Source organism: Pithys albifrons, chromosome 11 (genome assembly GCF_047495875.1).
Source record: "Pithys albifrons albifrons isolate INPA30051 chromosome 11, PitAlb_v1, whole genome shotgun sequence".
In the NCBI taxonomy this organism is placed as follows: Eukaryota; Metazoa; Chordata; class Aves; order Passeriformes; family Thamnophilidae; genus Pithys; species Pithys albifrons.
This window is the reverse complement of record NC_092468.1, coordinates 5,086,445-5,112,030: the sequence shown is the minus strand read 5'-3', so window position 1 is coordinate 5,112,030 and position 25,586 is coordinate 5,086,445. Positions and strand designations below refer to the sequence as shown.

The window sequence follows — 25,586 nt, the reverse complement described above, 5'->3', positions numbered from 1 at the left end:
GACCAAACATGATGTAAATGGTATGGAGTTAGGGGTGGAATGTGCTCCTTTTGGCTGGAGTAGCATTGATTTTCTTCACAGTGAGCCTGTGTTTTGTATTTATGCAGAACACGGTGTTGATAATATAGAGATGTTTTCTTATTGCTGAGAAGGGCTTACACAGAGCCAAGGCCTTTCCTGCTTTTTGTACTACCCTGCCAGCAAGAAGGCTGAGGGAACATGTGAATTTGGGAGAAGATACAGCCAGGACAGGTGACCTCAACTGACCAAAGGGATGTTCCATACCATATGCCATCATGTTTAGTATATAAAGTGGAGAGAAGAAGGAGGAAGGGGGGGTGATTGGAGTGATAGGGCTCTTCTCTCCCAGAGATGGCTGAACACCTGCCTGCCCATGGGAACAGTGAATTAATTCCTTGGTTTTTTTGCCTGAGTGCATGGATTTTGCTTTGCCTATTAAACTGTCTTTATCTTTGCTTATAAAACTGCCTTTATCTGAACCCATGAGTTTTCCAGCTTTATCCTCCCAATTCTCTCCCCAGTCCCACTGGGGGGGAGTGAGTGAGTGGCTGAGTGGGGCTTGGCTGCGACTGGGGTTAAACCACAACACAGTAAAAACAGACCCACAGAAGAAAGGAGGGGAGATGCTTGGCCGAAAAAAGCTACTTTTAAAGGCTAAAAATGTATTATATGGGTTGGTGATGGCACAGAAGGAGACAGACTGTGTGTAGTGGTCACAGCCAACACTTGCTTGAGCTGCCGAGGTCCTTTCTGCAGCACACTGACAATACCACAGCTGTCAACCCCGTTACTGCAGGGTTTCCGTTCCCAGCACTCACAGCCAACAAACACAGTCTTACTTCGACTTTCACAACTATTAATGCTTTGTTTAAAGCTTCAGCAACTGGAATCGAGTGATCGCTGCTGAATCTCAGCTTTCGCTTAAACAGATAAGAAAAATGTGAAGCTTCTCATCGCCAGAGAAAAGCCTGATAAGATGAACACCCGAAGGTCAAAAGTCACAATGACAAACAGAACATAGCCCAAGAGAGGGTTAAAGTATTGTGATTTTAAAAGCACACCTGGCACTTTTTGAGGGATTTCCTTCATTTTCTCATTGTATTCCTGGAGGAGTATTTGGTGGAAAGATGAAATTGGCCTTAAAATAGGAAGCGTTCATTGGCAGAAGTTAGCACAAAAGGCAGCAGGAACACATTTACATCAGCTGGGGAATGAAAAAGCCAAAAGGCTGCACAGACTACACAAAATGAAGAAAACCCCATTACAAGGAGGTAGGGGGAAGCAGGAGGGAGATTTTTTTGCTTTCCTTCCTCTTGATCTTTCAATCAGGCTCTCAAAATGTGTTTTCACCTCCCTGTAGAAGAAGGGGGAAGCCAAGCTTCCCATAAAATTGTAAGTTCAATTATACAAGCTAGAGAGAAAAGAGGAAACCAAACACGAAATAAGAACACGTGGATTGGCCAAACAAGGATTCCTAGAAGTATCAGAAAGGCAAGGTTGGTGAGCACTCAAGCTCCCAAGGTTAGAGGTTGGTTCTGCATTCCCCTCGGGGCAGGGAGAGAGGGTGTGCTTTTCTGTTTCCCAGCATGTGAGCTTCCTAAGCAAGCCAGGGGATTTACCCCATTACTTTCAATAGGTTTTGTGACTTATTAACTCATCTTGGGTCAGCTTCTCATCTAGATGATGGTCAAATAGATCCAATTCATCCTTAGCTGAAAGTGAAACCTTCAGCCCTGTGTTCTGTGTGCTCCTGCCATGCTGGAGGGTCAGCCCTAGAGCTCCCCTGCTGTGTCCTCACCTCCAGGTTCACAGCCCTTGGTCCCACCACCATACAGGGGACTGCAAGTCAGATGTAGCTGTGACTCAAGCTACTTCCAGCAGTGGGGATGGTGGGGATGAACATGGGCACACTGCTCCCTAGGCTCTCCATGTCTAGGATTTCACTACCAGTAAGAGCTGGTGACATGGCACTGGCTGCATGGACCACATCCCTGTGCCCAGCAGGGTGGCCTGAGCACCACCAGTTGCAAGATCTTTGGTGCTGCTCCATGTGCTGGGGAGAGTTGTGCCCATTTAGCCTTAAAGAAAAGCCATCCAGTGTTTGCTGGATCATGAGGGACAGAAACAGCCACTTGGAGGGGTTTCTGAATATGTGAGCATATTAGTAAAAACCAAAACCAAACGCCAAACCAGCTCAGTGATTAATAATCACATACTTGGAAAAAGAAATTTAAAATATTACCCCCTTTCCTTCAGGAGCACAATCGACCAGGAGTGACTTGATAGGCATATAATGCATCTATCACCAGAACAGACCCAGAAAACAGCAAGGGACTGGCCTGAGGGTGGGAAGAAGGCCTTCCCTGTCACTTGTAATCTTCTCACATGCAGAGGCATCTTAAGTCCTTTGTAAACACATTGATACTGCCTGAAAATCAATGAAAAACACGCACCGTTTGCTTGTGTTAACAGGATGAGAAAGTGCAAGGCTTCCTGTTATGTGTGTGTGACAACTACAGATAAGCAGAGACCTCTGGACAGGAAATCCGCCCAACTTCTGCAGTGTGATTCGTCTGAAGCGGAGGAGCCCTTTTTAGATTGAAGCACCGGGAGAATGAGACGGGGCTGGCCAGAAAATGGGGGACACGCTGGAGAAGAGCTCTGAGGAGCCCGAGATCTCCTTGGACAATGAGTGTTTAAGGATGGGCGACCTGGTGGAAGTCTCAAGTGGAGAGAGGGTCAAGTTTGATGATACAGGTCTCTCTCTGGTGCTCCAGAATGGCCTGGAGAACCTTCGGCTTGAAAACTCTCTTACAGATGTAATCCTGTGTGTGGACAGCAGGGAATTCTCCTGTCACCGCGTGGTCCTCGCTGCAGCAAGCAATTATTTCAGGTAAGGCTTGTAACAAACATTCTCAATAAACTGACTTTGCTTCTTAGGCTTGAAGTGTAGATCTCCAAGGAGTGTAAACTGGCTGCTAAACTGCAAATTTGCAGTGAGCCTCTAATTCTTTACACCTTTCAGCTCATTTTTTAAAGTAGGAGACTGAAATAAGGCAGGTGCCAAGTTGTGGATTTGCCAGAGTTCTGATACCAGCAGGCAGAAAGTCCTCTGGAGGCATGAAGAAAATAGAGTGTTGGCAGACAAGGGGATGAAAAAAGGGTGTTTTTAGTAAATATTTTTAGCCTTTTGTATTTCACCTTTGGGACTTGGGCAGAGAGGAATACCCATTCATATCACAGGGCATTTTTATTGAAATAGGAGTGGGTTTGTGGACCTTGCCAATTTTTCTGTTACTATTGTGGGGTAAAAATACATTTTGTATAAAATTGTTGGGGAGGAAAGAGAAGGAATTTTCCATCTGCCCTAGGGTTAAAAAAATTCAATTGCCAATGGAAATACCTCCTTGAAAGCAATTTTACCATTTCACCCTCTCCCCCTGGTTCTCTTCAATTTTTCACTCTTTCAGTGCAATAGATAGTCTATCTGAGACTACTGGCCAGCAAGAACAAATTTTAGACACACAGAGGAACTCGGTACTGGTTTAACATAGATTTTCCATTATTATTTAGACAATCACATTTGCATGGCTGGGATTTTTTTCTTTCTTTCTTTTACTGCTAAAGTGGTCAGATGACTGAATAGCTACAGAGGAAACACCAGAAAAAAGAACCTGTGACCACTTGTGACATGAGCAGAAAGCTAATTTTAATGGAGTCTGGTAAGCTTTGCTGGTAGTGCCTGGAAGAACAGTTCTGCTTTTATAACCTAGAACAGAGATTGTGTCTGTGAATATTTGGACACAGGTATTATTTCTACAGAAACTACATTTGTTGCATATGGGAAAATGTACAGATAAAAGCACTGATGCCTAAATACTTCTTACCAGCATTGTGTGCAGAAAGGAGAGCAGATGCACAAATTAAAATCAGAATTACCAGAATTATAATTTGAAAACAAAACAAAACAAACAATTCCTCTGTGAGAAAAAGTGCTGCAATCAGGAGGACTTCACGGTTAAAAATCAAGCAAGATAGTTTCGTGATAACACTTGTTGGCTGGTTTTCCACTGAGCTCTGAGCCTGTCCTTTGGAAGGAAGTGGGATACTGGCTGGAGGTCATCTCATCCCAAGGCAATTGCACAGGTGTGTAGGGTCTGCTCCCCTGGGTACTTCTGTTTCACTTGGCTTCTCATGGAGTTGAGATTTATTACATCACTCTATCAGTGCCTCTTGTCATGACTCTTTGGCTTAGTTTCAGTCACGTTTGGCAGAGGATGGAAAACTCAAAACTGAAGTTCACACAAGTTTGACAGAAATCTGCAGCCAGGAGAGGAGAGGTGATGGGACTGGGACCCCACAGTGCTCTGCTGGGTAAGGAGCACAGTGTCCTGGACCGCCAATACACACAGTGCCCAGAACCAGCAAAGCACACGCTGCCCCAGCTCAGCTGGGCACAGAGCTGTTCCTGGGAAGGACAGCAAGTGTGTGTGACAGGAATAACCAGGGAGAATGCAGGGCTCAGGAAGGGGAAGCTGAGTTTACTGTGAAGAGGGAAAAGAGGACACCAGTCTTCAAGGGAACTGAGCTTCACTAGTTCTGCTACTCACAAGGCAGCTTCATTCATCTGGCCATAATTCACTAGAAGCTGCATGGACTCAAAGGAAGAAGGAATTCTTAAATCCCACTATTCCTGTGAGTACTTTCCATGCTATTACAGGGCCTCTAACACCCAGGCACAGGAGCAAAGCAAAGGGACCCAGTGAGTCATGGCCTTCATTCCCTGCAACAGTAAGTTACACAACCCCCTTCCTGAACGTTGGGTGCCACAATGCAGGCAATCCCCAGCAGCTGACTGAGACACACTCAAACCAAGTTAACTTCTAGTCCTTCCTTCAGCACTGATAGAGAGTAGACAGACTAGTTCTTGTGTCATGTCCTGCATCTGTAGACTAAAACGATTAACTCTCCATTTGTCTGGATGATGGCAACAAAGCAGAGAAACAAAATATGAGCTGACCAAGGTGGAGCAGTAGTTCTTTACTCCTGCACTGCTCAGGGCAGTGAGAGAATGGGCCTGGGAGAGGCTGAACTAATATTTTTCAGAGCATCCTCAAACTCCAGCATGGTTGTTTGAAGTCAGGTTTATAATTTCAAGCACAAGCACTCCAGTGTGGGTGGGTGCTTAAAAAGCACTTAATAAACTGCAATCCCTCATTTTATCGAGATTTCTTCCTATTTTTTCTACATTTACTCATTTTTAGGCTTCTAAATTTGGTGCTGGGCCCTCATTTCATGTCCATTTCTTAGAGTACGTGTTGATTCAAAGGTGTAGTTTGGAATTACACAGGGACAAGCACTGGAGAATCAGACAATGAAATTAGTAGCCACATCTGAAAGATTTAGAGCCTCCTGAGGGTAAGTACAGAAAGGTTCAGAAGCAGCCTTTTAATCCCCAGGAGAGAAGCTCAGCCTGACCAGCCTGAGTGGTGTTGGGTGTTCCCTCTGGTCAGCACACAGGGTGGGAATGAGGATCACTCCATCTGAGCAGAAGGAAGATCACAGGAGTCACCTCTCCTGTGTAGCACTGCCCTATTCAGCCCTGCCACGTTGAAGAGAGGAGTACTGGTGGGAAAGCATGGTGCTTTAAATGTGTGATTTCTGGAGGCTGCAGCCATGCTTCATGAACCCACACCCTACGAAACTGGGAGTGGATGGCAGCTCTAACACCACTGCAAAGATTAGGAGACAGAGAGGCCAAAGCACTTTGAGCAGATCCCTGTGTGAAGCCACCACCAGAATCGGCAGGCTGGTCTCTCACAGCCTTGCACAGGCACTGGGTATCTCTAACCCACCCCATCAAACACTCCAGCTTTGTGGGACGGAAGTGAGACTCTCAGCTCCCCGACAGGGATGGTTAAATACCAGGCTGGAGTCACCAGCTTAAGAGATGAAAGGAAGAAGAGCAGACAACACCTGCGTCCTACATGGGCCTGCCTCTCCTTCAGATGCAGCATCCGGCACCCGTCGATCCCCGCAGCTGAAAGGGCTGTTCTGTGCCATCCTCCCTCTCTGCGCTGAAACCCCGTTCCCAGGGAGAAGTGGGTACTGAGTGGGTACTGTTTTCAACTGGTCACCTGCCCACATGCCCTCCACATACATCATTCCACACTGCCAGAGGGAGAGAAGCAATGGGAACCCTAGTCTTGCGGTCACTGAAGTTAAGGAGCATTTTGTCTTGATGCTTTAGAAATACTCTGACTTCAGTGGCAGCAGAACCTGGCCCATGGGGCAGAGCAGTCAACCAAAGATCTCTAAAGAGCTGAGGCTAATGAAGGGAAAATGAGAATTTTGGCTGAACAAATTTTCCGACAAGTAACTTCTCTGCCCAAGTTTCCTGCTGAAAAGTTAGGTCTCTTTATCCAAAAGGCAGTTTTACACACTGAAATAACTAAGACCTTGCAATAAAACTTCTGCTGAGGTAAGGAACAGGTAATTCTTCGAGCAAGTAGCAGCTGGTATCTTCCATCCATTTGCCATTCACCATGCCTAACTGCTTTGCAATAAAACCTGTTTACATCTTGGTTCCAGTAAGATGTGTCAATCAGACAGCTTTGTTCTGGCACTGCTTTTACAAGAAAAGCATGGCCTGTGAGTTGGGACCTCTAGCCATTTCCAGGTTGCACTGTCCTGTCAACACTGTACATGACTAATAAAGAAGGGCTTGGTATGCAGGGTAAAGAGCGCTTCTAATTACACTTTAGATCTGCACATGTTTCTCACCAACGCAGTTACAAGTGGCCTCATGTAACTCTGATCTGTTGAGCCAGATTCCAAATGATGTGATGTCTCATTCTCTTAATGCAGTGAACAAGATGGGGCTGATCAAATCCTAAGTAAAAGCAAAAAGCATTGGAAGAAAAACTTAAATCTATGAATTGAACATGTAGAGGAAGATACATGTGCTTGTCTTGCAGCTGTCACAATGCAAAGTGATTTAAACAGCTCTTAGACAATTTCTGATTCCCACATGAAATATCTGACTAGTGCCAAAGGTGTGTGTGGTAATTGTCTTTCAAATGCAGTATTATCCACCAAAGAAGAGATGGCATGAAATCACTGTGTTTTCTGGCTAACAGCAGTTCCAGTTCATGATTATTCAAATACTTCTCTAGTCAAGAGGTACCAACTCTACAATCCTACCAGTAGCTTCCAAAATTGAGCAGAGAAAAAGTCAGCCTCTTAATTGGAAAAAAAATAAACTGTTAACGAAGTATGGAGAAAACCAGAGGCTTAATGAGTCGGACCTGTACCAAAACCAGAACAAGTCTGTAAGAGGCCAGCAGGTGAGACATCACAACTACTCCACAGCATCAGTCCAGACACTCGAGAAAGGTCCCAGCTGCATTTTGCTGCCATGGAGCCCTAGGTCTACTGTAAAGTCCAGTTTGGAGGTATCCATCACATGTGTAACCTGTATCAAACTCATGAGTACAGAGGTATGAAAGCAACAAAAAGATTTTCCTTGCTTCTGTGCAATAATTGCATAAAGTGTGAAGCAATCAGAGAATTCTGTGTTGAAATCTGTATAACCAAATGTTTTCAGAATGCCTCATTCTGCTTGGGAAGCAGCAAAAGATAAATGCCTTTCTTTTCAGGGCCATGTTCTGCAATGATTTAAGAGAGAAATATGAAGAGAAGATCATACTTAAGGGAGTTGATGCAGAAACCATGAATATACTCTTGGACTACACCTACACCAGCAAGATGCTCATCACAAAGCAAAATGTACAGAAAGTCTTGGAAGCTGCCAGCCTCTTTCAGGTACAGATAAATGCACTTGCCCAGCCTTGCTGCTCTGGCAACACCATGTTTTACCCTGGTTAACACACTGCAAACTTCTCAGATTTCATGGGTTCTGGAAGCATTTTGCTTCATATTGACTTACACTGTAGTAAAAAGTGGCAGTGGCAGCCTTGTACTGGAATGCTGCTGTGCTGGGTGCCATGCAAACTGGCCAAAAAGCCAGGCACTGCCTCCAGGAGCTGTTGCCATGTGCTGCCTGCCAGGCAGTGCTCCCCAAGGTTCAGGTCAGCCTGCAAAGGCCGGTCATCCTCCAGCCCCAAAGAGTTAGTGGCCAGTGGCTGGCATGGCTGGCCAAAGCAGGAAGGTAACTTTGCCTCTCCCTCCCCACTGCCTTGGCATGGAGGCTTGGCCAGCCAAAGTTAGCATCCTCCTTTAGGGAACTCATGATGTAAAGGGTTTTAGTCATGACCTGGGGCTTGTGGGAAGTCAGCCTTGAGCAGTGTTACTCAGCCTTTGGTCCACGAGGCATTCACGTGTCCTGTAAATCACCTGTGAGGTCCAACAAATTGCAGTCCATGGTACCAAGCTGCAAATTGCTAACAAATTGTAACCAACAGAACCTGCCAAGTGCCAATGTGTGTGTGTGTCCAGTCCTCTCATTAAGGAAGGCCAGGAACATCTGACTCCATAATCATCGTGGTTCATTATGGGCTTCAGATTCTTGAATTTTACATGGGATTTTTGTGCTGGAATTCTGGAACTCTGCTTTCTAGAGCACAAGTCATATGAGGAATGGATGAAAAGGGTGTTCAGTTTGGAGAAAAGGAGGCTCAGGGAGGACTTTATCACTTTCTTCAACCACCTGAAAGAAGGTTGTAGCCGGGTGGGGCTCAGCCTCTTCTCCCAGATCAAAAGTGGTAGGACAAGAGGAAATTATCCCAAGTTACACTGGAAAAAGTTAGATTGGATACTAAGAAACATTTCTTCACTGAAAGAGTTCTCAAGCATTGGCACAGGCTGCCCAGGACAGTGGTGGTGCCACCACCCCTGGAGGGATTTAAAAGACATGTAGATGTGGTACTTGTGGACATGGTTTAGTGGTGGGCTTGGCAGAGGTGGGTTAATGATTGGAGCTGATGATCTTAGAGATCTTTTCCAACCTAAATGACTCTGTGATTCCGTGAAATGAACCTGTGGTCTTTGGGGTAATGGGAACTGGTACTTGCTGTAGGGAGAGAAGGGAAAGTCATCTCAAAGTGCTCCCCAAGGTAACTTAGCAAAGGTGGTGCAGCTCTAATGTTTCCTGGACCCACAGTGCAGTAACACCAACATTTTCAGCAGCCCAACACTCCCAACTGTAACATTCAATGGTTACTTTTGGTTCATTTTCAGGACACTTTTCTGTCTACTTTTTTGTTTTCTTCTAAACCCCTTATTTTTTTCCTTAGGATCATTTCTCAGTTTTGTTTTGTTTTTTCTTTTGAAACTATCCAAAGTATAAACTCACCTTTTTTCATTTCTCTTCCCTATTCTGCATTAAAATTAAATTTTATTCCCAAGGCTGGTGCTTTAAGAAAACTATCCAGCTCTGCTGGAGTAATGATAAAATCACTAGGGTGCCCTAAGTAAGGAGAGTAAACTTGAAAAAAGAAGAAAAACCTAGAAAACCAGGAGTGATTAACTAAAAGTAATGATCCCAAGTCTTACTGCAACTGTAATAATATCAAGATTTATAAGCCTTAAAGCCTCATGTTATAAATCTGAGAGTTTGGGCTGGAAATTTGTTTTGTGTAAAAAAGATTTAGTAACTACTAAACCTTTAGTAATCTCCTAAACTAGTCTTCTGCCAGCTTGTCTCTGCTATTTATACTGAAGAACAAACAGCGAGTTGAAAGAATCAAATGCTTCATTTCAATATATCAATAGCTGAGAAGATTATTTATGCAATTTATTGTAATATTTTTGTTTGGGAAATTCTTTTCAGATAATGAGATGTGAGAAATCTAAATTCCCAATAGAACCTTTTTATCTAACTAGCAACTTGTTGAAAAACTCTTTTTAATCTTGCAGACTTGGTAAAGAACCAAAGAAAAAATAACTTGCACAGTTCTAGATATTCCAATATAGATATCTACTTTTCTCTGGAAAATATATCTCTATTTTTGAAAAAGTTTTATGTTATTAAGCCTTCCCTTACTCTCTTCCAATAAGTATTGACCAAATGCAGTCACAGCAGGAAGGGTGGAGGGCTATTTGGAGAGAGCAGATGTCCCTGTCACAGTGAGCTTTCCTCCTGGGGGAAGCAGGTGAAGGGTTTGGAACAGGGAGCTGCTGAACAGCAAAGCCTCACCCTCAAGTGACCCAGACAATTTTTTTCCACCTAAAGCACAGTTGCGACACGAGTTCAATAGTCACCTCCTCTGTGTGGGCTGGTGGCTGTCCAGCCACTGTGCTTGCAAGGCTGGTGCCCACCCTGGCTCAGCCCAACACCCTCTGCCACTCACACTGCCTGCAGAGCTGCTCATCCCTTCACCTCTGGGCAGGGCCAAGATCTCAGCTGCTTCTCAGGGCCATCGCAGAGAGCTCTGCTTTCCTCACTGTAACTCAACATCAACCTTCAGACCTGTCTGCACCCCTCCAGGAACTTCAGCAGGGTTTGGGTGAGGGGCCACATCAGCTGCTGTGGTGGGAACAAAGAGATGGCAGGAGGGAAGCAAGCTCCTGAGCAGATGAGAGAAACAGTATTGTTGCCAAGGGCTGTGGTGCCCAGTGCCATGGAAATGCCATATTCAGTGCAAACAGTGGAAGATGTCCTGGAGCTGCCTCCTCTAAGCAGAGCAGAGCTGCTCTGCCCTCAGGGTGCAGCTGAAGCACCACCAGCCTGATGGTGCCTGATGGCCTTATGACGCCCAAAGCACCTCTCATCCCTATGTTAATCCACTTTCCATGAAACAAGGCACTCTTAGGAAAACACCTTATCAATATCTGACAACCACCCTGCAGCCAGTCAGCAGTGAAAAGCCAGGGTGGCTGTCAGAGGATGGTGCCAGCAGCCACCGTGCAGTGCTGGCCGTGTCAGAGCAGAAAGCAAGATTTGCTAGTGAGGGGCTTCAGAGCAGCTCCAGGTGGGAGAAGGGCCCAAAGGGGCAGCTCCAGATGGGAGATGGGCTCTGGGCTCAGAAAGCCATCAGCCAAGGTGGCTGTGCCCCTCCACTGCCCGGCTGACCCTGGCTGTGGGGCTCCCTCGTGGTGCAGGTGTCAGTGCTGAGCTGGGACGTGCTGTCCCTGCAGCCACAGCAGAGTGGGTGTTGGAGAGCCCCACAGCTGCAGGGTGCAGGATCTGACCCCGAAGTGTCCTGCATACAGAGAGGGATTATGAATGTGAGCCCTTTCAGCCACCATTCCCCTCCCTTTCTGGGGGTTCTAGCAGGAGGCAGGGCTGCTGGCACTGCTTACACTACACCATTATATCAAAGCTGGGACAAGTGAGGACTTAATGGGGAGAAAAAATTTTATTATTCAGAAAGAAGGCCAAGTGAAGGACAAGTAAGCATATGGGATGTCTCTAGCAAGTAAGAATCTGGATTCAAATGGGCATTAGGAGAAGGAATCACTTATTGAAGAAACTGTTCCCAGGGAACAGGGCTTTTCAAGTACTTGGGGTGGCATTAGGAAGGGCACTTGCAGATGGCAAGAAGAAAATTCAGAGCTCTGCCAGACTCGTCAGAGCAGATGAAGCAGAAGTTTAGAGGTGTCTTTCTTCTGGTAATCTTGAGTCACCTGCTCTCCTGGGACTGACTGACGTATGCCCAGCAAGCTTTGGGGGAGTTTTGGGGGCAATTTTGTCTCTAAATGAAGGGAGTGGTGGGGAGACAGTGCAGCACAGAGATGAGGAGCAGCAGCGAGGGAAAGTCCTGCCTTGCTATGTTCCTAAGAAGTCCACCCTCCCCGGTTAAGCCCTCAGCATGGCTGTTTCTCACACCCACACTCACAGTTCTGCATTTGCCTGGCCAGAAGCAGCTCCCCGGTGTGGTTGGTGAGACCTGCTGGCCGTTAGACAATTGTGCACTGCCTGGGAGAAAACCCTCCGGTGTCACCTCCTGAGCATGGCTCATAACAAGCCATGCATAAATAATTAGAGCACTCTACAGTGGTTTGCTCTAGGCTGGTGAGAACATTGTTTTGGGGTCTATTCCCAGACTTGTGGATGACTTGATGAGTGACCTTGACAGGTCCTAGGTTTGTTTTCTTTGTGTCTAATTACTGACAAGTTTTAATGCTTATGCCTAATAAGCTTAATAAGGCTGATCCTTAACCTCCCTCAGGTCTGAGGATTATGTGGTGGTAGCCCTTTCAGATCCTCAGGGAGGTGCACTGGTGAGTCCAAAGTGCTTGCCTTGTGCTGTGTCAGAGAACAGGCAAGGTGAATGTGGCAGGTGCCGAGGGCTCACCGAGCTCAGCGGCGGTGCCACCACGTGCCACTGACATATCCCAACGGTGGCAACACGTTCTGAGACCTCACATACCCCTGTTCTTCAGTCAGTTGCATTTCTCTAAACTCTTGACCACATCTAAATGTAAAACAGGAACCAGGCAGTCTGTACACAGCGTCTGCGATCGCTCAGCTCTGATAAACAGTCTAAAATGTGTCAACACGACACTGACAGGTCTGGAAGATTCTACCCTAATTACTGAAACAAATCTACATACTACAGTGTTTAAAATGTTTCGCTTCCTCTTTGCCCCTAAATTACTGCTGTGCAATTTTCCCCAGTGAGGTAGAACGAGTTAAAATAGTTTGCTTGCTGATGCTGGATGGAAAGAAGACCCAAAAAGCACGGATGAAAATGCACAGCATCAGCTCTGACCCATCTTTCTGTATTTGCTGTTTGCACTGCTCAGTGACAAAACCAACACAAAGTATTGGTGCTGTATCCATATCTGAAGTGATGGAAAACGGAGGTGATGGAAACCCCAGGATGAAGCACTGTAACTTACCCAAAAATGGTTCCCAATTCCTGATTAATCACCAGCAATCCAGCTCAGATCATAGTTCATGGAAAATGCCCTGCAGACATCTGTGGCCAAGGATCTGCACATTTGGGATGCTCAGGTGGGGCCTGTTGTGCCAAGGAAATTCATGACAGTGGTTGTCCTGCCCCACTGAATGCAAACACAGCCAGTTTTCCGGTTAAGCAGACTGTGTAAAATGCACATCTGTCTTTTTTTCAGCCAATGGTGATGACAAGGAAAATAAAGGTCACTAGAACCTCTCAAGGCCTCCCCTCAAAAGATACTTGCCAGACAACCTTATCTGTCGGGCAACTCAAAGATTTGCTGATGCCCAATCTCTTCCTGTCTCTTACCCCAGTTCAGGACAGCTGCCATGTCCTCTGGGAGGGCAGCACTGTGGTCCAAACCTTCCAGACCTCAACACTCATTTTTCCACCACTCTCACAAGACCTCAGACACATTTGTGTTTGGATGATGGGAGCATAACTGCAGACAGTGGAGCCACCTGCACTCCACAACAGACTCTATTCTAGGTGGTCTGAGCTGACATGCAAGGTAAGTACAGCAGAAACACGGAGACCTTAACCGTGCTCTGCAATTCCATGACTGCCAGTGCTTTGAGATCTCATGGAGGAAAGGGAATGGTAGAAACCCCTCTTTGAAACAAATAAAATTCATGACTGTCACAGGTCTTCTGCATCCTGCAAGAGGAAAAAGGAGCAATATGGATGCAGTGGGAGAAGAAAGAGCAGGAGGAAGAAATTCTCATTTCAAATTGCAGACTCTGGGAGACACCTGTCCTCATATGACCCAATTCTTGTCTCCCTCAGTTCTTTGCTGTATTGAGCAAGGGTGGTTGGGACCCAGCCCTGAAGCTCCATAGCTCTACTGTGATAAAGTCCTACAGTAACCATTCTGTGCCTAAACGTGCTTTTTCTGCCCACAGTTCCTTCGCATGGTGGATGCTTGTGCCAGTTTTCTCACTGAAGCCCTCCAGCCGGAGAACTGCGTTGGCATCCTGAGGTTGGCTGATGCCCACGCCCTGCACAGCCTGAAGCAACAAGTGCAGAACTACATCATCCAGAACTTCACCCAGGTCCTGAACTACGAGGAGTTCCTGGAGCTGCCGGCTGACATCCTGTGCAGCACACTGAAGAGTGATGACCTCTACGTCACGGAGGAGGCACAGGTGTTCGAAACTGTGATGAACTGGGTCCGGTACAAGGAGTCGGAAAGGTTTTCCCTCCTGCCATACGTGCTGGAGAATGTCCGGCTGCCCCTCTTGGACCCTTGGTACTTTGTAGAGACTGTTGAAGCTGATCAACTCATTAGACAGTGTCCAGATGTCTTTCCTTTGCTCCAGGAAGCAAGAATGTACCATCTGTCAGGCAATGAGGTGAGTAAAACAGAAAGCTATTAGCCACTCTTTTAAGTGTCTCATGCTTCAGCTCAAAAATCCCATCAGAAGGAGCAGTACCATGGGGCAGAGAAAGGTACTCACACTGAAGTTTCAATAACTGGTGCTACTGAATTGTCAAGATGGGCCTCACAATTTATCCTGGTGACTTAGAGAGTTTAGCAGCTTTTGGAGGGTTGTTTTAAAACAGTGCACAGCTTTCCTGTTTATGAACATCTGAGCTTGACCCTTCATACACACTCTTGCTCAGCTAAACAAAGACCCCAGGTGACTTTCCTAGTAAAAAGTCAATTATTGTTACTCCTGACACATCACCCTCTCAGCTATTACTTCAAACCTAAGAAAAGAAGAGTAATTTTCCCACTAAACTGTGCCACAATCTGTAATGACTCTTTCAAATGTGAATATGCAACATCTCCACCTGTTACTTATGAGGGCAAATGTTTCATAAAGAATCTCCTGTGCAGAAGACAATCTCTTCCCATAGGAGAGGTCTGTCTATGTGCCATTTGTAGAGCTCCCTGCACACAAACACACAGGTTCATCCTGACATCCAGTCAAGTCCTGTCCTGCTTTCTCAAGGCAGGCTGTGGTGGATCTCCAGTTCTTCAAGTGCATGTTCTCTTTGGAAGCTTAGGTATCAGTCACATTTCATTGCCCAAAATATGGGGTAGAGCGGAGAGCAGCCAAAAGGTCAGATTTCATAACAGGAGCAAAGTATGTGAGCATGTGAGGAAACGTGTGTGTCTCCTCAGTCAGAGAGTCAGAGAAGGGCAGAAGGCCTTAGGAGCATGTTGTGGACCCGTCACTAACAGTGGATGTGTCACTGGAATGGGGGGAGAGACCAAGTGCTTTTTGTGCCAGTGACTGCGTAAGACAGCACAGGGTGACCTGGGGCAGCGCCTGCCAATCTGGTGGGAACTCCTCGAGGAAGCCTTGTCTCACTCAGCAGTGCTGTCAGGTCCACGTGGGATACACAAAGGGAGTGTTGCCCTGGGCTGAACACTCATTACTCTCATCTTCAAAGGGACAGCCGGCAGTGCCAGCTGCCCTCCCCCAGGCTGACGTCTGGCACTGGTGGCAGGCAGGTTAGAACAGAGTCCTGAAAGCTGGCAAGTTCTGGGACAGATGTTTTAAAAAAATTTGCCTAATTTTCCTGAACATAGTCAAAATGGAAGATTCACATCTGCGTAAATAATAATTTTAATATAGGTAAGTTATGCCCATTTGTAGAATCATGTTAAAAGTAGAATAAGAAGTAAAACTTTAAGCAAGCTGCCCCCTGGCACAGCATTTAACCTGTGGGTCTTGTATTTCCTCCAAGCAGAACACAAGTTTCCAAGCACTCTCTGCATTCTTTGCTCCTGGTGAATATCTACCTGGGAAGTGACTTCTTCCAGTGTCCCTGAAACAAAGACCTGGCCAATAAACTGAGCTGACAGGCAGTAAATTAGAGCTAACCATGTTTCAGAGCCTGGTGCTGGCTTTAAGTAACTCTTCTAATTTTGGCTTGAAATAAAAGCTTATGTACAAAGAAACAAATAAAAAAAACCCTCCTCAGCTGAGACCTGTTATTGCTTTGTCAGTGTAACATAGCTCTTCAGGACAAATAATGAGAGCACTTATTTTCTGGTAGCAGTAACTACAGCCTCGCTCTCTCCAAGGTCTCCAGGGCATACACAAAACTTGGGGCCCTCCTACTTTGCTCTCACTCTATCAGCCCAAATAAAACCTGTCCTTTTCAGCTGCTTGACATGCACCCAGCCCTGTCACCACTGCTCACCTTCATAGCTCTTGGTATCAGCCTGGTAATTCCCCAAAAGGACCTGAAAGGATCCCAGTGGGTAGGCAAAAGCAACTAAGTCCAGAGTTGGAAAAAATCTTGCTGAAAGAAGGATACAGCACTCTTTTCTGAATGCTTCTAGGATGCTTTCCAGGCTTTCAGCTTACAAGGCATTGGATAATTGTTTGGGCTGATGTAAGCCTGTTGTGATTTGCAAAACAGGTAATCAGAAAAAAGGTCACCAGACCTTTCTGTAATTGTAGGTGTAAGTGCCCTGTGTATTCACTCTGTCTCACTTGCATTTAGATTATTACAGAAAGGACCAAGCCCAGGATGCACGAGTTCCAGTCTGAGGTGTTTATGATCATAGGGGGCTGTACAAAAGATGAGAAGTTTGTAGCAGAAGTGACTTGCCTGGATCCTTTGAGGCGAAGCCGCCTGGAAGTGGCAAAATTACCAATCACAGAGCAGGAGCCGGAGAATGAGAATAAAAAGTGGGTGGAGTTTGCATGCATTACGCTAAAAAATGAAGTCTACATATCGGGTAAGGAACGAGACATTGGGAGGGCAAAAGGGGAGCAGAGGGTTCTCACAATTGTTTTCAGATTTTATCGAGACTGTGCTCGAGGCAGCTTTAGGAAAATTAAGCACTGCAGGTATTCTAATGCTTCAGCTTTGAACAGGCTCCAGAGAGCACTGGAGGTGTGAGGACACTGCCTAGTTCTGATTTTAGCATAGGATTCCTTTTTAAACAGTTTCAATATTCATGTGTACTTGTGAAGCAGCACCCTAAACAATCAGTGACCCTAAACTCTCAGGACCGTGGTCACACAAGGGCTCTGGAGAACAGTTTGCCAAACATAACATGAACAATTGCTCCAACGTCCTCCTGTGACATGTCCATTTGCAGCTTCACATGCATAAGCAAAACCCTGCCAGAATCTGACAGGTTCTGAACAATCAGTGAAGAAGCTGCAGGGAACTGTCACTGCTGTTTGATTGCTCCCTGGAAACTGCACTTTCAGGAGCACCTCAGAGCCATCAGACAGGACTCCAGAAGTGCCAGCTTGCAGTTATTAACTTGGCAGTATAAACTGTCAAAGCCAGATAAAGCCAAACAGTCCAGACATGGGTCTAAATATCCCATTTGCTGGCCCTCATCTTGAAAGCTTCAGGAGGCATATTTAGTTTTCCATGCAAATAGAGTTGAGCTCCACACACAAGTTTGATTCTGTGGCTACAGAGTTTTTACTTTGGCAATTAAAAATGTTAAACTCAAGCTTGCTAGTCAGTTTAGCAGCTGGTTTTGGTGGCCTGTCAAAAACAAGTCTGATAATCTCGTTCTGCTTTACAGAGGAAAAGTGACAGCAAGCTTTTCATCACTGTCATGTTACAGAGCAGGGACTCCATGGGTAGGATCCCCTTTTTTCCTACAAAATCATCCACCAAATTCCACACTCCCTTAAAACAGGAGAGTAGAAAGGAGGGCCAAAGTCTGAATGCTTTGCTTAAGTGTGAATAGTGGTCCAGTGCCTTCCTTCTTTAGGGAATCCACAAATTTTTGGTACTTCATTTCAATTGAAAGTTTATCAAATCCTTATCCTGGGATAAGAATAAGACTATTCCTCCCCTAGTTACAAAGGAGGATTTCCCTTTCAGCTCACCATAAAAAGGTGGCATCAGTCCCTCTGTTAAAAGTTAGCTGTAGAGGGAAACCTTGATGAACACCTCAGCTAGGGAATATCCCTCACACCCTCACACCCTTAAGCTGAGAGGTCTCTTTTCCATTTGCCTTTAATCTCTTATTGTTTCCTCATTTTAAAGGTTATAGACTTTTTGCATCCTTCCATTCCTGGCATCTTTTTCAGTGTCTCTTCTCCACATTTCTTTTATGGTCTATCCAGGCTCTCTCCAGTCCAAGGCTACCATATTTCCTGCTGTGGCGAGTCTAAGCTGGCTTCCCCTTTGCTTCTATTCTCACACGTTCTCTTTCTTTCTTCTCTGCTTTATTTCCTGTCTTTGACTCTCTCTCTCCATCCCCTCTTTGCCTTTCTCCTTTTTGCTCTTTCCACACAAATAAAAAGCCCAGTGAACCAAAGCCATTAGTAGAGTTTTTTCTAGCTAAACCAAATTATTAGTGTCTCAATGCAAATTAAAATCTGCCTCTTCTTGTGTATCTTTCTACTCATTTTCTTTCTTTTAGCTCCTGTAATTTGCTTTTCTCCTGAAACTTGAGTTGCATCTTTCCTAACTTATCTCCCCTCCATTGTGGTTATTTCCTTCAGTGTCTTGGTACAGTCTGGAGTTTTCCCTGTTCTTTTAGGATCTAAACAATAGGAAAGTCCTTTGCACAAGATTATGATTACTGTTAGATCATGATTTACCCCGAACAGTTTAAATGCTTTGACTGGATGACCTGAAACACTACATTTGTAGGATAACTAAAACTGACATTCTGTTAGCTTTACAAACTTAGGAATGATTTTCCCTCAATTTAGAAAGAATTGTTGTCCATAGAAAGAACAGAAACAAAATAAACCTCCAGTTCTCTGAAAAATCTCTCGCTGTCCCCTGATGAGCAGCAAATTCACCCTCTGGTCCAGCTCAGGCTCCTACCAGAGTTTCAGCCTGTGCAGGAAAGCACAAGTCAAAGGGAAATTTCTAGGGAGAGTAAGGGGAACACCTGCAGTCTCTCAGCCCCATTGTAGCCATGAATGCTGCATTCAGGCCCTTCAGCCACTTCAACTATTTGAGTGCAAATAAAATTCAACACATACATGTGAAAAATACTGAGACAAAAGCATTACAAACGACTCTTTCTAGCATGCTAATTATCTCCCATTCAATCTGCTATTTGGCCCAGAGATAGGCTCCATCAGTTTGCAGTGATCTGGCTGCAGGACAGAATACCAATGAAGGCAGACACTTTCTCAATAGAATATGAATTCTCTTTTCAGTATATTCACCAGTGAAGCAAATGTTTAATCAGGTTGCATATGATGGAATAAGCTACTCAGTCTGTAAATGTGGTTTCAGGCTTAACTAGATCCGTTTGTATTACAGTTCAATAACTGTACCAAACAAAAGTGCTTGTTTAAAAGCACTGCTCTCTGCTTTAGCACGAGGAAAGACTCACTTGCAAGTCAGCTCTAGAATGAGTTTGCAGGGTCCAGTTCTGATCTTTGAGCTATAAATATGAAGCAAATTCAAGTCTGCAGGGAAAGAGTCCAGAAGGAGAGGTACAAAAATGAGATCCCAGCCACATGGTCCAATGGTTGAATAGCAAACCTTGCAACAGGTCATGCAGGTCTACTGTTGGTGGGAGTTCAGAGTCAAGTCTTTTGCTTTACACTGCCAACCACGAGGCTGGCTGGATCCACCCAGCACAAACTGGCAGCTCCCCAGTGCAGGCTTGTCTTTGAGGGATTTGGCACTACCAGCTGCAGCATCCTCTGCTATCTTGTGTAAATCATGTTTGTTTGGTTTTTGTCCCTTTGCTGCATTCTGCAAAGCCCCAGTGGTAGACAAAAGTTTCCTGCATATCACCACGCTGTGTGTGGTTGCTTGTGCACTCAGTTTTGAAATGAAAGTGGTTGTGGTCTGGTAAAGTGAGGAACAGTGATTTATCTTTCCTGAATATTTAGCTGTGGAAAATGTGCAGAGTTTCCTTCACTACTAAGTAAACTAAATGCAGAAATTTTCTTCCGCTATAAGAGGGCCAGGCCTTTAGTGTAGGCAATTAAGAAGTTAATAATAAGTAACAATTACTTATTTTCTATTGTGAGAGAACATATTTATATTTAAACATATAGGAGATTTTGAGTAAATACAAGCTATTCTGTCATGTTTACATGTGTCATGTACACCACAGGTGGCAAAGAAACAAAGCATGATGTCTGGAAATACAACGCCTCCATCAACAAATGGATACAAATTGAGTATCTCAATATTGGGCGATGGAGGCACAAAATGGCAGTGCTGGGTGGCAAAGTGTATGTCATTGGTGGCTTTGATGGCATGCAGAGAATCAACAGCATGGAAGCCTATGATCCCTTTCATAACTGCTGGTCAGAGGTAAGATGCTGGATCCCATGATATTTAACTCATTTGGAACATTTTAATCATAAAAGGTTAGGGCTTGGAATCATAAAAATGATCTTGTACAATTCTTTTAAGTATTTCTGCTCTGTAAAACACTAAATACTTTTTTCTATAGACATGCATATCCTTCAGAAAGTAAAAATCCCTGGATTGCTGATCACTTATTGCTTGTGAGACAACTAATGTCTAACTTTCCTTTTCTTGGTTGGTTTTTAAAGCTAGTAGTCAGTAAGGATGAGTACAGTGTACATGAACCAGAGCACAGGCTGAACACTCTCTGTTACATTATATATATAAAATGTGTATATCAGCCTGTGCATTATATATGGTACATTTAAGCTGAAAGTACAAGTTTCAAGGTAAACAGGGTGAAAAAACCCACACTTCTATTAACTGTACTTCAAGCACTAAGAGGAGAGAATTAGGCAGCCAATTAATCCATGACAGTAATGAGACTAGGCATCATAATGGCAGATGCAACCCTTAGTTTTTAGATTATACAAAGCAATGTGAATGAAACTAACAATCGCAGCTGCAAGTAGAAAGATTGGTATGAACAAATTTCATTTTTTTTTCAGTGTATGTAAGTGTGTAAAGGAGATTTGGGGCATTTCTGACATTCCCAGCTTTTGAATTGTTGATCATGTAATTTTAATTTCAGCAGTTGAGCTGAGCATATTTTTCTTAAGCATTTCTGCAGTCATAGGACAAAGATGAAACACACTTTTCCCTTATCCCTAGAAATGTTATCTTCTGAACCCTACTTAAAAAGGGAACTTAAAAGCCTTAAAATTCCACCAGCTCACATCCCATGGGCATCAGCCTGACTCCTCCAGATGGTTACTAAAGATATTTATGGTCCACAGGCTGCTCCCCTCATGGTGAATGTGAGCTCCTTTGCAGCAGCAAGCTACAAGAAGAGGCTCTACGTGATTGGGGGAGGGCCCAATGGCAAGCTGGCCACGGACAAGACTCAGTGCTACGACCCCACCATCAACACCTGGAGCCTGAAGGCTCCGATGCCGGTGGAAGCCAAGTGCATCAACGCCGCCAGCTTCCGGGACCACATTTACGTGGTGGGTAAGTGAAGCATCAAGGGCTTGTCTGGGTTCCTTCTGTGTGTTGGTTCAACCCACAAACTCTGTGGAGTATAAGAAGTCAGGTGGCTCTTCCCATTGAGCTTAGTGAGGGATGGGAATGCAGCACATTCACAGGCAGCAGTGAAGAGTCACCAAATCAAAATCCCTGTCAGTGTGGTTGGTATCTTGGAAAGCTGGAACTAGCCCAGAGACAGTTCAAAGCCATCCAAAGCTGTGCTCATAGTAGCAAGGGCATGATTTCATGGCTACATCATGTGCCCTCTCCTCTCCAGGGGCATTACACAGCCCACTGCATGCAGGATTTATGCAGGGATAAGAGTACTAGGAGCAGATTGTTGGAGCAGAGCCACAGAGACCCAAAGAACCAGAACTCTTCACTAGATTGCACTTGGAGTTAATTCAGCCAATTGGCAGAGCTGGGTGCAAAGATGGGGGAATAAGTTTGATGGTGGTGAGCTGAACTATGGAGGGAGGAGGGGTCCTGCACACTTCTTGAGATAGTGCTGGAAAAACCAAAAGAAAGAAAGTAGAACTTTTGTTTTCCAAACAGAAGTTTTGAAAAATTCTTGCCTCTCAGCCTTGGAGCAGGATGTTTCTCACTTGCAGTATAATCAATATCGTGCTGAGAGCTGACATAGAGCTGGAGTATTCAAATAATAAATGGTGTTCTGAAGGGAGATTGATAATCTGCATTTGTGTGCACATATATATATGCATGCACCTTTTGTGCACATTCCTTATGCTTCTCCTCAGCACACGGATTGGCCTCATCCTGCTTGTCCAGGATGACAGACCGAGAAGGCACGTGACTTACAGGCTGACTGATACGACTCCTGATAAAAACTGACACAATACTCCAGTTACATTCATTCAGCACCTTTCAGACAGGGACATCCACCAATAAATCTCTTGTTTACCTATCTGAGAACCAAATCTAGTTCAACTGGGTAGAAATCAGCCCCACCTGAAATTTAAAAGATAGAAGAGTATTTGGTTACTGTATCCAAAGCAATCAAATTACCCAGACTGATGCATTACCAACTGCCAGATGAATCACTACAACTAACAACATCTGTTTTCAGTCTGCTCCAGTTGGGAAATAAAACTTAAGTCACCTCACAATGACTGGATCATCCCTCAAGTACAGGACTAGCATTGTCAGACCCAGCATTTATTAGAAATACAATAGATAAATGCTCATTTTGCCAGCAGGGGGGATCCCTGGCACTGCTGCATCTCATCAGTAAGACTGTGGCTTAGAGGGTCCCCCAGCCCTACTCAAGTGGTGCCGAGCGGATGGTACCTCTTTTCAGTGGTGCCCACCAACAAGACAGGGAGTAATGGCCATAAACTAAAACATAAGAAGTTCCACTTCAACATGAGGAAGAACTTCTTTCCATGGAGGGTGGCAGAACACCTGAACAGGGTGCCCAGGGAGGGTGTGGAGTGTCCCTCTCTTCAGACATTCCAAACCCACCTGTCTGTGTTCCTGTGTCACCGGCTCCAGGTGACCCTTCCTTGGCAGAAGGTTTAGGCTGGATGATGTTCAGAGGTCCCTTCCAACCTAAGAATTCCATGATTTTTTGATTCTGTACAGCCACTACAGAAGACACATCCAATCCCTGCAGATTTCAGAATAGGAACCATTTTGCTGTTGGTAGTTTCAGGAGGCAACATATTTCCATAGCCTTACTTGAGAATTGAATATTGACAAATTTGTTTTGAGAAAAGGACTCTCCAAAACTGAAAAGGTGTACAAAACATTTCAAGAATAACTGCAGATCTGGAAAACACAGAGAACCTGAGGGTTCCCTGTTTAAAAAACCCATAAGAAGATTATTGGTTCAGTCTGACAAACTCCTAATCAAGGAAGGGGCTTTTGAAAAGTCCTCCAGGCAGGAGGCTGATGGACAGATGGACACTGAAGTTAGAGGGGTCAGTGAAAACACGCTGTACCCATTTCTCACAGTGTTGGCTTACCACACCTGGTCCTTCATGATCAAAACTTTTAAACAAGACTATTTTTCTGAAGCTGTGTCCTTAGCTGAAGCCTCAGGTATGGGAAAGGTCTGTTGCTGGGTGCACTGTGGTCACACTGAATGATCACAGCAGTTTGTTCTGACCTTAAATTCCACAGCTTTATGAACAGTAAGTGGCCTTCTGCAGATCAGGCTTTCAAAACAATAAAGTATCCTGTGACCTTGTTTTTTCTTGGCTTTGGGGCAGAAATCATTCTTGCCAATGCCAGGAACAGAGCCTTGTTGAAGTGGATGGTTTAATTAAAATCCCTTACAAGAATGGCTAGTGCAAATATCCATTTCCTCTCCAGGTGGAGCAATGAAAGCCCTCTACTCCTACAGCCCCCAGGAAGACACATGGTGCCTGGTGACTCAGTTCACCCACGAGAGAGCCAGTTGTGGGATTTCTCCTTGCAACAACAAGCTGTTTATCACCGGGGGCCGAGATGAAAAGAACGAAGTCATTGCAACAGTGCTCTGCTGGGACCCTGAAACTCAGAAGCTGACAGAGGAGTGTGTCCTGCCCCGGGGGGTGTCTCATCACGGCAGTGTTACCCTCAGGAAGTCTTACACACACATCCGTAAGATTGTGCCCGGGGCAGTTTCTGTCTGACCGCAGAACTCAAAGAAACCCGGTGGCTCCCTGTGGTGACACAGACTGCAGTGAGGATGGATGGCTCGTAGCTGCAGGGGCATGGATGGAAACACGGCCAGAGGGCCCCTGGGGAGTGTCTGTATATATGCTCAGCCCTTGCACTTCCTCTGTACAGTAGATCCTTAAATTATCTTAATTCCTTCCCTCCACAGAAAAACTGGGGACCAGCTGTAGTTTACTCCTGCCAGCACAATACCTCCCATCAGGCAAAGAAATGTGATGTGCAGGTGGGAAATTTACTTCCCGGCTATACCTACCCTGAAACTTGAAGTAGCTCAGCCTGGTCCCAAAGTTTGTTAAACTATTTATTGTGTTAAATTGGATTTGCAGCACCTACTAGTGAAATGCTTTTTGGAATGAAAGATTTGTACCTTTGGTGAAACGTTGTTTCCTCCAAAGATGTGCTTTTTTTCCAGTGGTTGGCACATTAGGTTAAGTTTGAACTGGTTTGTTTGTTTGTTTATTTGTTTGCGTGAAGATACTTTGTTGGTTTTTCAGTTCTGCGTGACCAAAGAAAATCCGTCTCGGTTTGCAAACCTTGCTGTCATTCCTAAAAAAATAGACTGCACAGGCTCCAAATGTAAATGAACGCTAATCTGGTTCCACTGAACATTCACTGTAGCTGTTTTCTAATAAAGCAGACCAAAACCCAGTTTCCCTTTTGCTGTGTTCTGGGGCAGTCACTGCTCTGCCTAAACGGCGTTTCCCTCTCGACCCTTTGCTACACCAGCTGAGTCCCGGCGCCCCTGCTCGCATCCCTCCATCCTCCATCCCCACTGGGGGGCGGTGCGCTCCCGGGATTTTTCTCACGGGTTTCGATTTCCTGGAATGCAATCGGACAGAACAGTCTGCTGGACACAAAAACAGTTCCAGGTACTGTTCCCAGCCTGATTCCCGAGACCATCACATGCAGTACCAGAAGGGCCAAATGTTCAATAGGCCAGCAGGGCCCGAGTCTCAAGTCCCAGCATCTGGGTCAGTTGTAGGGAAACAAAAACAAACATTGAAGAGGTCATGCTTGGGACGTTCTGGGACACTCTTGGCCAAAGGCTGGGAACATATTCCATCCCCTCCTCCCCTGCCTAGTTGCTGGAAAGAGCCAACCCACTATTAAATCAAGACAGAAAACACTGTGCAAAACAAATCTCTCTAAACAGGGAGCAGTGACTCTTTTCAGCCACCCTCCCTCCTTCTCCCTTTGCCTTTTACAGTATTAAGAATAATATTCCTGTCATGTTGGACTGAAAAAAACCCCATGGGTTCCTGAATTTCAGCACAGTAATGCCAGAGTGCTCAGTGGTACAGCAGACCCTCCTGGTGCAGGCTGAGCAGGGCAGACACAGCCCATGGGGCAGGTGGAGCCCTCCCAAAGGGCTCCACCGTGTCCTGCCCTCAGAAAGACTGTAAGAAATCCTGCAATTTGCCCTGAACTCAATTCTATAATCCCAGCCAGTCTCCACATTTTCTAACTCTAATTTTCCTTGTCCTTCAATTCCCATTTTTTTTAATTGCTCCCTTTCCCTCTTTTATGTTCTTTCTCACACTCCCATGCTAGCCCAAACTGTCCCATGCCACTTTGCTTTCCAGAGGGCATGAAGAAATACCCTCTAGAGAAAGTATTTTATTTCAAAAGGTTTTTGTGAAGAAGAGCTACCACCTTTCACTTGGTCAG

At 45.2% G+C, this 25,586-nt stretch overlaps 1 protein-coding gene across 2 annotated transcripts; it reads left to right on the top strand.

Annotated features, from left to right (window-relative positions):
• The first annotated feature begins 2,597 nt into the window (after window positions 1-2,597).
• KLHL6 (kelch like family member 6) lies at window positions 2,598-25,039 on the top strand. 2 transcript variants are annotated; one of them, XM_071566749.1, is made up of 7 exons: window positions 2,598-2,914; window positions 7,680-7,845; window positions 13,787-14,236; window positions 16,347-16,584; window positions 19,912-20,114; window positions 21,008-21,221; window positions 23,571-25,039. In XM_071566749.1, exons 1-7 carry the CDS (start codon window positions 2,658-2,660, stop codon window positions 23,870-23,872), a joined length of 1,830 nt encoding a protein of 609 aa, XP_071422850.1. In that variant the 5' UTR covers window positions 2,598-2,657; the 3' UTR covers window positions 23,873-25,039. The 2 variants fall into 2 exon arrangements, with proteins under 2 accessions (XP_071422850.1, XP_071422851.1); XM_071566750.1 differs by having other exon boundaries at window positions 21,008-21,217; window positions 23,571-23,669.
• The last annotated feature ends 547 nt before the right edge of the window (window positions 25,040-25,586 follow it).

Excerpts from the sequence above, each read along its gene's own strand:
- KLHL6 (XM_071566749.1), top strand. The coding sequence starts at position 2,658 with ATGGGGGACACGCTGGAGAAGAGCTCTGAGGAGCCCGAGATCTCCTTG. Across the intron at positions 14,237-16,346 it reads ACCATCTGTCAGGCAATGAG|ATTATTACAGAAAGGACCAA; the intron begins GTGAGTAAAACA and ends ACTTGCATTTAG. Across the intron at positions 21,222-23,570 it reads GGACCACATTTACGTGGTGG|GTGGAGCAATGAAAGCCCTC; the intron begins GTAAGTGAAGCA and ends TTTCCTCTCCAG.